Raw genomic sequence first — 10,733 nt, forward strand, 5'->3', positions numbered from 1 at the left:
TTCAGTTTTCCATCATCTTTTGCATATTTGAACCTGTTTTCCAGCAGTTACTGTATGATTTTGAGATCCATCTTTTCAAACTGAGGACAATTGAGAGACTCAAACTATTAAAAAAGGTTCAAACATTCACTGATGCTCCGGAAGGAAACACCATGCATTAAGAGCCGGGGGGGTGGAAACTTTTGGAATTTGAAGATCAAGGTAAATTGTTCTTAATTTGTCTTCCGAGAAACATGCAAGTATCTTCTGTTGCTTCCGAAGGACAGTACTAAATATATCTTTTTTTATATTAACACAAAATAAGATTTTTTTTTTTACATCTTCATCCTGTTCAAAAGTTTTCACCCCCCGCCTCTTAATGCATCATGTTTCCTTCTGGAGCATCAGTGAATGTTTGAACCTTATAGTTATAGTTCACCCAAAAATCACAACTCTGTCACACGGCAAGTGAACATGCTTGTAATTCAACAAGTAATTAATGACAGAATTTTCATTTTTGGGAGAACTAGCCTCACCCTTTAAGTGGTAAAACTTCCATACACTACTACACATATTGACGGACAGGTAGTGTGTGTGTGTGTGTCTGTGTGTGTGTGTGTGTGTGTGTGTGTGTGTGTGCGTGCGCATGGCCGGTTTTTGTTTAAGGCCGGAAACAGGTGCCAGTCGCTCCATTGTTCGTATTTCAGCAGCACCCGTAGAGAAGCTGAGGCGCTTTAGGGTGAGTCGAGGGGTAACAGTCGTGAGCTAATCGAAGGAAGGAAGGGCTAAGAGGTGAATTCTTTGTTCTTCTAGGCTCCAAGAATCAGACAGGCATTGGCAAGCTAGATTTGAACTTGTAGTGAAACATTTGTATATGCTGCTTACTAAGATGACTGCTTTATAATTGTGAGACTCTCCCACTGTTCATGTGATTGTGAAGAGGCAGGATTGCCTGAGAACAGCACACACACACACACAATAACAAGAAATTAATTTAACTTTAATTTATATAAAATAGGTCTTGTCTTTGTCCAGCAAAAGAGCGCAATACAATTTTGTCGATATCATTATGCTCATCATCATCATCCTCATCATCACTCTTCTTTACATGTATATTAGTTTGACTAGTGAGTCCTCAACCTGCTTGGACTCTTGGAAACTATAATACATCATTAAAATCTTGAAATGGCCTCTAAAAAAACACAAGTATCATTAAAAAAAAAGATACATTGAGAGTCTAATCCTCTACAAATTTTCTTCTTGTTACTTAAAAACACAAATAGGCTCCAGGCCTTTTAAATTAGTACATTACAATACTAAGTAACTGGTAAATATTAAGCAACTAAGAGGTTATATGTGAGTTTGACATTCTGGTGATTGGACCAGAATGGATTCATTAACAAATAAGAACACTATTTGGGCAGAAAAATTAATAAAGAAATAATAATAAATAAACAGATATTAAAATGACAGCATATTGATTAATAAAAAAAAGTCATTTTTCTCTTCTTTCTCAAACATGCTTAATTCCTTAATTGCACTTCTGTTCTTCTTTATCCGTCTTCCCTTCATAATCTTTCCTACAATTCCACTTATCCACTCATTTTTTTACCTTCATTCAGCTCTTACATCTCCAATCTGAACTCCTAATAAACATCTTCACACTCTCCCACAAACCATCTTTAAATCACAACAGCAAAATTAATCTTACATATCCTTCCATAATGTAACGTTAGGCTACTGGAGCATTTTCAATTCACCTGATTCATTTTACTGTCTTAGGACTCGTTTCACACCAAGGACGATAACTACTATAACGATATAGATAAAGATATAGTTCTAAAAAAAAATCTAAATATAAAAGAATAGCAGAGTTCACACCACCGTGACATGATGTCGTCGATAAGCGATAAAAACATTCACAGCCAATCAGAATCCATCCTGCTTTCAGAGCTCGAGCATTTAAAGGGACAGACGACAAAACTGCAGAATAAACACAACGATATTGTGCGCTGGTTTGAACGCTAATACAGGTTTCGTTATAGTTATCTTTATAGTTATTGCTCTTGGTGTGAACAAACCTTTAATCCCTATTCGGATGGCAGTTGTTTCTCATGGGTATGTCTGGAAAAATAGATTTGCATGGCTCCTCAGTGATAAAGCTTGAGCATTCAAATGGTTTAAATGGTTTTCTGTGTTGCGTTTTATCTTTCCAAATGATGGATTTAAAAAAATAAAAATAAAAATTTAACACAACCTCTTATTTACATAAGGTTAACATTTGACCTGGATTCTTTGCCGACTAGTAAAATGATTAGTCATGCTAATACACAATTAATTTAGTGCTCCCCCCTGAGAAACAATTACAATCTGAACAGGGCTACATACTTACTTTTTGACAGTGATATGCACCATTTCCCCAGCCAATATGACGACAAAATACTTGTTGCAACAGCATAAAATATGATTAAATAGCACGAGGAAGAGAAAGTATGCATAGCAAAGCAAAATAAATAATAATATTTGAACAAATGACAAAGGTAACAGTCAGCACATCTAGTGCAGGAGTGCTGCATTCTTGGAAGGCTACATTCATTGGTATATTTTAGTCAAGCTGTCCTCGAATGCAGCACTCCACCTCTTTAAACTCTTTACAATACTGGTTCATAGATCCATCAATCTTCAGAGTGAGCATTTAGCTACGGTGCCTGCGATGTTGACCGTGTCCCTCAGCCAGCTTGCAGCAGGGTGGGTCCAGGTTGGTACGGGTCCGTCAGAACCTTGTAGCGGATCTTGGTGTTGGTGATCGCGCCGTGCTTCTGTCTCAGATGGAGCCTCAGCTGGCTCTTATGACGGAAGTGCAGGTGACATTTCTCACACTGGAAGAATAGATTAGAGACGAGAGTGAGATTTCAGCATACCTTAATTTAAAGTTGTAGTTCATAAATGTAAAAAAAATATATATATGTATAATAGAAATGAATAAAATATACATATTATACTGGCCTACATCATATTTGCTGAATGAAGTTAAACCAACTTGTTTCTCGCTAATTTTGGGATGCTGAGTCCAAAATTAATGTCTGTTTTGCTCGAGCACGTCACACATTCTCAAAAAAATATGATATGCATTTCATAGCATTTTTGCTTTGACAATCATTTTGGTGAAGAAGTCTTTGAATTATCTCTTAATCACCAGGGGCCAGTTGCAGAAACATAGCCATTGTGTTAAGACTGTGTCTTAAGTACTAGTATGACTAACTAGTTAGTTAGGGGTAATCAGTCTTACTTTTCGGTAGCAAATTACACCAATCTCGATGTATGAAATATGCCTAATCCTCGATTTCAAGGTTAGAATTATGGACTGACAGATGTTGTCTGCTAAATCTGTGGGAGTTTTACACAACATCCAAAAAGCGACATAAAATGACAGATTTTGAGGGGAAAAAAGCTTATTTATTTTGAAAATGTTTTCATAGTTAAAGTCATCATTAAATCAAAATTGACAATTCTTGTTTTTCATGGAACATTGCAGTGTACATCGCATTCGTTCATGTGCCCTCGTAATCTTTAATCAAAATATTAATATTTATATATATATATATATATATATATATATAAAATTGAACAAATCTTTAGTCTTATTTTGTGAAGAAAAAAAACGACATAATGGAAAGTTTTTATTCATAATTTTGAACGCAGCATCATCAAATTAGATTATATTAGGCCTTTTTTGCAAATTATGAGATTTTTAAAGATGCAGGGCTGTGTTTTAAATATATATATATATATATAAAGATATTAAAATGTATATGTTGAAATATACTTACGCTGTACGGCTTCTCTCCGGTGTGGATGCGCAGGTGGCTCTTCAGCGTCTGCAGGTGTCGGAAACGTGTTCCACAGGTGTTACATGGGTACGGCTTTTCTCCGGTGTGGATCAGAACATGAGCACGCAGGTGAGCGACCTACAACACACATCATGCATTTGTCAAGAATATCCTTTTAAATGCTCAAAAATAAGAATGATACATGCAATCCTGCGCAGATGTACCTGGACAAATCTGGCGCCGCATGTGTCGCAGCGGTAGGGCTTTTCTCCCGAGTGGATGCGGGAATGAGTCTTCAAATTCGCGGGCCGGTTGAACTGCGCCCCACACACATTACAGCGGTAGGGCTTGTCTCCTGGAGTCAGCCAGAGCATAAGAGAGATATAAGGAATGAGATACAAGTCAGTAATAATATTAACTTTATTTTATATAGTGCATACATAAATACATAGAATAATTAACTAACAGATAATCTTAAAAAATAAGTTCCACAAGCATAAGTTGTACACTGTAAACAATTTTTTTTCTTTGGTCAAATCAACCTAGATAATTAATGTGGTTCCGGTAACATAATATTTAGAATTTCTGGTGATTAAACCAAATTTTTAATTTCAATGAACTTAAAATTTTAAGACAACCGGGTAACTAACTTTTTTAAGTTAAACCAACAATTTTTTTTTTACAGTCAACTTTAGTCAACCGCCTCACCTGAGCAGGAAGGCTTTGTGTTTGTGCCTTGATTTCCAGTGTAACTGAGCTGTGCAGAGAGGTTCTCAAACTTGATTGGATGTTGGCCCAATAAAGGATTCTGATTGGCTATTTGGGTGCAAACATAAGGACTGCAGAGACCTTTTTAAAAGGAAGAGGATGAAAAATAAGATAAGATTGTTTATTTTTGTAAGCACAGCTAATTCATAGTAAAGTTAAGAGATGCTCACTGACCTTTATCCTCACTGATCGAAAGGGGTTGCAAACAACGGTCCACAACATGATGGGGATATTTTTGCTGTGACATGTTGTATGGAAGATGCAAAGTTTTCCTAGAAGAAACAAAACAATGGTCAATACATTTTGAATCAGTTACATCAGAAGTTCTTTAATCAGTTAAGTCAAAAGAGACTAAACACACCTATTATTCATTCCAGGCTCCTCCCCAGTCCAAATGTTATTTGCTGTTTTAGGATCTTCCATCCTATCACTGACAAAGGGGGCGTGGCTTTGTGCTTGACGCTCCTCTCCAGGCCCCTCCTCCTTTATAGGTGTGGCACACAGAGGGTTGAGGACAATATACTTGTACTTCTTCCAGTTGCAGGCCTTTGGGTCAGGAGTAGGTTTAGATTCAGATCTCTTCTGTAAGGATGAAACATTACAATTACGTCACGTTCACACAGCAACAGAATACAGTTGTCAGGCCTCCTTTATACGGTTACATTCACACACACAGTTACTGAACGATCCACATGAATTTTCAAAAATAAAAAATAATATGCACAGATAAATCATTCATAAACATGCACACCTTTAGTTGAGGAGAGAGACTGCAGCCGCTGGACTCAGCAGGAGAGTTGGGCTGCCCGCTGGATTGGGAAGGACTGTCTGGGGATGGTGTGGAGGGGGTTGGAGGTGACGATTCCTCTAATTTTAGGGTCTGAGACTTGTGGATAGCAATCAGGCCAGTTCCTGGATCCAGCAAGGCAAAGCTCTCACCTGGAATCCTGTAGATACAGTTGATGTATTTTATAACCTTTTGATAACCATTTTTGAGATGCCATATTGTGGAAGTGTCAAATGCATTCAAACACATAATATTAGACATTCCCTGTATAAGCCTTTTTTACCTGGCTCGGTCTGGGATGGGATCTCCTGCCTCAGCATCGGGCCTGGAGGGGGAGGAGAAGATGGTGGGATGAGCAGGTGGTGATCTTCCACCGAGAGGCGCTCTGGAGGCTGGCTCCATCAAAGAGGGACTCACAGTGATCCTTTCACTGCAGAAAAAAGAACAAACTTTTGGTCTATTTATGCATGATGAAAGTGAGATGGGATGGGATGGTAAGATGGCGTTCCCCTGAAAAACTTTGCGTTCCCTGCGTTCCCTTGCAAAAACTACTGCATTCCCCATAGAAAAGTTGCGTTCCCTCACAAAACCGATTGTGTTCCCCCAAGAAACTTTGCGTTCCCTTGCAAAAACTATTGCGTTTTCCTGAGAAAAGTTGCGTTCCCTCGCAAAAACGATTGTTCCCCCAAGAAACTTCGCGTTCTCTTGCAAAAACGATTGCGTTCCCCCAAGAAACTTTGCGTTCCCTCGCAAAAACTATTACGTTCCCCCAAGAAACTTTGTGTTCTCTTGCAAAAACTATTACGTTCCCCCAAGAAACTTCGCGTTCTCTTGCAAAAACGATTGCGTTCCCCCAAGAAACTTCGCGTTCTCTCGCAAAAACGATTGCGTTCCCCCAAGAAACTTTGCGTTCCCTCGCAAAAACTATTACGTTCCCCCAAGAAACTTTGTGTTCTCTTGCAAAAACTATTACGTTCCCCCAAGAAACTTCGCGTTCTCTTGCAAAAACGATTGCGTTCCCCCAAGAAACTTTGCGTTCCCTCGCAAAAACTATTACGTTCCCCCAAGAAACTTTGCGTTCCCTCGCAAAAACTATTACGTTCCCCCAAGAAACTTTGCGTTCCCTCGCAAAAACTATTACGTTCCCCCAAGAAACTTTGTGTTCTCTTGCAAAAACTATTACGTTCCCCCAAGAAACTTCGCGTTCTCTTGCAAAAACGATTGCGTTCCCCCAAGAAACTTCGCGTTCTCTCGCAAAAACGATTGCGTTCCCCCAAGAAACTTCGCGTTCTCTTGCAAAAACGATTGCGTTCCCCCAAGAAACTTTGCGTTCCCTCGCAAAAACTATTACGTTCCCCCAAGAAACTTTGCGTTCCCTCGCAAAAACTATTACGTTCCCCCAAGAAACTTTGCGTTCTCTTGCAAAAACTATTGCATTCCCCCAAGAAATTCTTAGTGTGACAAACATTTTAATAATCTAAAGAACCTTTATCCACTTTAAAGAACTTTTTGCGCAATGGAAAGGTTCCATGGATGTTAAAGGTTCTTCATGGAACTATAAATGCCAGGAAAAACCTTTTATTTTTAAGAGTGTACAGGCAAGTCGTTGCATCATATTGTTGGTTATTTGCATAAAGTTAAGCTCTATTTAAATTTGTAGCATCATTGTCACTCATGTCACCAGAAATCTTTGCGTCGTTTTTTCACTGCGAATCGCTGTCAGTGTTCTGTGTGCGCTACCTTCTCTGCTTTGGTGTTCAGTCTCACCTGTGCTGGATAAATGCTCGGCAGGTGTCTGCGACGTGCTCCATCTGCAGGTAGGACGCAGCGGCGAGCACTCCAGAGACTGTGCGGGGCGTGAGAGGGAGGCAGGAGGTGTACATGAAGTCCAGCAGCAGAGACACGCTGCCTGAGTCCAGGCCCTCCGGCAGGGCAAGAGAGAACACCCGCTCACCGCAGGCACCGGCCGCTCGACGAGAGAACAGAGTGTAGAAGAATCCACTGTGGAAAAACAGATGTGTAAGGAAAAGTATCGAAAGTGGGATAAAAACACTTTCCACTGAATGCAAACTCTGACAAATGTGGAAGCCCATTTCCTCTCAAATCATGCTTTTGTAAATTATATTTATGATATGACTAGATTTATGAATCTAAATTATGAGACACTAAATCATAACGACATTTTACCTCAAAATCATAATTTTGAAATTATGACTTAAAAGTCATAATCATGACATTAAAATGTGAGATTTTGACAAAAAGTCGAAATTCTACCTTGAAAGTCATAAAAAGTCATAATAATTTTTTATTTCTATCTCATCATTTCAACTCTTTATCTCATGTCTCATGATGTTTTGTCATAATTTCCACATTTTTATGTCATAATTTGGGCATTTATGTCATAATTTCGAATTTCTATCCCAAGAATGAAAAAAAGTTAAAATTATAACTCTAATAATTTCTAATGTTTGTCATAATTTCAACATTTTAATCTTATAATTTGTCAATAATAACGTTTTATGTCATAATTTCGGCATTCTTTGGCGGATGTGGCCTTCCATACAAAAGCGTATCTGCTTACAATAGTACAATAGCTACTTGTGAAACAAAAGCAGTGTGTGTGCCGCGGGGCTGAATATGATCTCATGCAGGACAGGAGTGAGCTAACTGTCTACAGGGAAAAAAGAAGCAAATCTTGGCACAAACAGGAAAAATGGCGGAGGGGGGGCAGGAAAGAAGAAGTGAGGGAGGGCGGGAGAAAGTGAATGATCTGGCACTCCCTGATGCCCGACCTGCATGCGATGAGCACGGCGCAGTGCGCGCGCAGCGTGGCGGAGCCCACGAGCAGCGTGGCGTCGGTGAGGATGTCGCGATGCCGCAGCTCGTTTAAGTTCAGCAGCACGTCGTTGGAGTGGCGGGTGAACTCCTTAATGTAGCCTTTCTTCACCTCCATCACATGCGGGCTTCCGTGTTCCTCTTCCATCTGCATTTATTTTGCTATTTGATAAAGAATATTGTAAACATGTTATTTTCTAATAATTAAGCTCTACAGATAATCTTTTTGCATTATATTCCAGTTAGCAAAAAATTATTGAAGTAATTAAAATATGTAGGCTACTGATATTCATAAAGGCTAATTTAATATGTATTTATAATATATATTATAACAATATAGTCTACTTATTTGAATTATGATCCTGTGAAGCTTTATAGTAATCATTAAATATGTTTAGTAAACATAAGAATATTTTTACCTGGCAAAATGAGATTCAGAAGCATCTATTTGGGGAGGCCAGCTCCCTACTCGTACCTGCCATCAAAAAACAAATCATTGTAACCCACATGCACCAAGTTTAATAACAAGTAAAAAAGTAAACATCTTAAAAAAAAAAAGAAAACATGCATGTCATTTTATGAACCACTTTACTGATACATCATTCTGCAAAACCATAAAATATCATGCACAATAAAAAATGTGATGCACTGACTATTGCATTAGTTCAGTTAGCAGCAGCAATATTTAATTAACAAATCAGTAAAAACTTTATGAAATTTAATTATTATAAAATTACTAAACTCCAGACAGCCTTTTAAAAATTAAACACATCATAATAATTCAGAGTAAAAAAATTATAATAACTGCAGGAAATGACCACGTTATCATTCATTCATTAGTATTTTGCCTCAACCCCCTAAAACCTCTTTCATAACACCTCCTTAGTTGAGCATGAGGATGCAAATGGATTTTCCCCACATTTTGCAGGTGGTTTGAACATCAAAAAGTACAATCCAAAGCATCACATTTTTGAAAAACTAAGTAAAAATTTGAATTCAAGTACAAAATATTTGTCTGCAAGAAATATCTATCCAATATAGATATGCATTAAAAAGACTGAATTGAGAACTCACCCCGACCAGCAGGGACGAGAACACACACCGCCCTGTTCTTACAGCTCCTCTCTTCTGATCCCAGTTTCACACACACGGTCTAGACTCTCTCGCTCAAACGTGTCTCTGGAAAACTGACCGGTCTGACCTAAGAGAGAGTATCCTTTATAACGCTGTGCAGGAAGTCTCATTCAGTCAGGGTGTTTATTTCCTGTGTTCGTTGAGCTGCCTTTTCACACTGCTCCCAGGTCAGTTTTGTGGCGTTTCTTATAATGACTGAATGCGGGATCTCGATGGTCTCTGATCAGGGTGGGAAAACCCCATCCCGAATCCTCTTCTCCACCTTCCTTACTCTGCCCACGCGCTGGAAGCTCAGCGGGAAAAGGCTCCAGGCCCCCGTGTGTCAGTATTTATAGTTGTGTATTAGAGCCCTTTTGTGTTTAATGATGACAGGAAAATGGGTAGAGTGCTTTTTGATGCATGGTGCGTGTGTTTTGTAAATGTTTGTATGGATGTGAAGAATCCAGGGAATGTTGGTTTGTGTGTGTGTGAGAGTGTGTCGTTGCGTGGGCTTGTGCACATTGTCAACGGGTCAGAAGTCCTGTCAACACTGTCCAGGAGTTCAGCAAACCAAAGCAAACTCGCACGACCCGGTGTCTGTCCAGGACGAGGGAAATTGTCTCAGAGGAAGTTTGCGCAAATACATCAACTTCATTCTAATGGTTTGCCATAGGAATCATCTGACAAGCTTATGTCCAGTGACAATGCAAACATAAGATCTGATTAGGACTGTGCAATCTAACGCTGTAATATGTATTTGTAAGTGAACTTGACAAAACTTCATACCATAGTCTCAGCTAAATTTCTAATATATATGCATTAAAAAGGATCGCAGGGAGTCTACGAAACCCCTGAAGGTGTCCTGTGGTGTCTGACACCAAGACATCAGCAGCTGATCCTTCAAGTCCTGTAGGTTGCGCCAATCAAACTTGTTGGTCCAGCACATCTCACAGATGCTCAGTTGGATTGAGATCTGGAGAGTTTGGAGGCCGAGCAACACCTTGAATTCCTCATCATGTTCCTCAAACCATTCCTAAACAATGTGTGCCGTGTGTCAGGTGCTTTATCCTGCTGAAAGAGCCACTTCCACCAGTGAACACCATTGTCATGAGGGGATGTACCTAGTCTGCAACAATGTTAAGGTTTGTGGCACGTGTCAAATTTGCGTCCACATGACCGGCCGGATCCAGGGTTTCCCAGATCACCACACTCCCTCCACCGGCTTGTCGTCGTCCCACAGTGATCCTGGTGCCGTCACTTCCCCAGGTTAACTGCGCACACGTACATGAGCATCCATGTTATGTCAAAGTTTCGATGCATTTGTGTGTAGGCGTTTTTGGACGGTGGATGATCAGAGACACTCAGATTGGTCAGGGGCTTCACATCTCCATTCGCAGAAGAGTGTGATATACTGTGTGTTG

General features: G+C 39.5%; 1 protein-coding gene across 1 annotated transcript; it reads right to left on the reverse strand.

Annotated features, from left to right (window-relative positions):
• Positions 1 to 958: 958 nt before the first annotated feature.
• bcl6b (BCL6B transcription repressor) lies at positions 959 to 9,413 on the reverse strand. Its single transcript, XM_084404960.1, has 12 exons — positions 9,274 to 9,413; positions 8,619 to 8,674; positions 8,157 to 8,361; positions 7,132 to 7,365; positions 5,648 to 5,794; positions 5,329 to 5,524; positions 4,939 to 5,159; positions 4,752 to 4,849; positions 4,518 to 4,658; positions 4,034 to 4,164; positions 3,810 to 3,947; positions 959 to 2,858 (listed from the first exon to the last, which is right to left on the reverse strand). The coding sequence occupies exons 3-12, from the start codon at positions 8,351 to 8,353 to the stop codon at positions 2,709 to 2,711; spliced, it is 1,653 nt and encodes a 550-aa protein (XP_084261086.1). The 5' UTR covers positions 8,354 to 8,361; positions 8,619 to 8,674; positions 9,274 to 9,413; the 3' UTR covers positions 959 to 2,708.
• Positions 9,414 to 10,733: the final 1,320 nt, after the last annotated feature.

This window comes from Rutilus rutilus (assembly GCF_951802725.1).
Source record: "Rutilus rutilus genome assembly, chromosome: 3".
Lineage (NCBI taxonomy): Eukaryota > Metazoa > Chordata > Actinopteri > Cypriniformes > Leuciscidae > Rutilus > Rutilus rutilus.

Coding starts and splice junctions, on each gene's coding strand:
- bcl6b (XM_084404960.1), bottom strand. CDS start 8,353: ATGCAGATGGAAGAGGAACACGGAAGCCCGCATGTGATGGAGGTGAAG. Junction 4,165..4,517: donor CACAAAGCCTTCCTGCTCAG/GTGAGGCGGTTG, acceptor GGCTGACTCCAG/GAGACAAGCCCTACCGCTGT. Junction 2,859..3,809: donor CCGGAGAGAAGCCGTACAGC/GTAAGTATATTT, acceptor CTATTCTTCCAG/TGTGAGAAATGTCACCTGCA.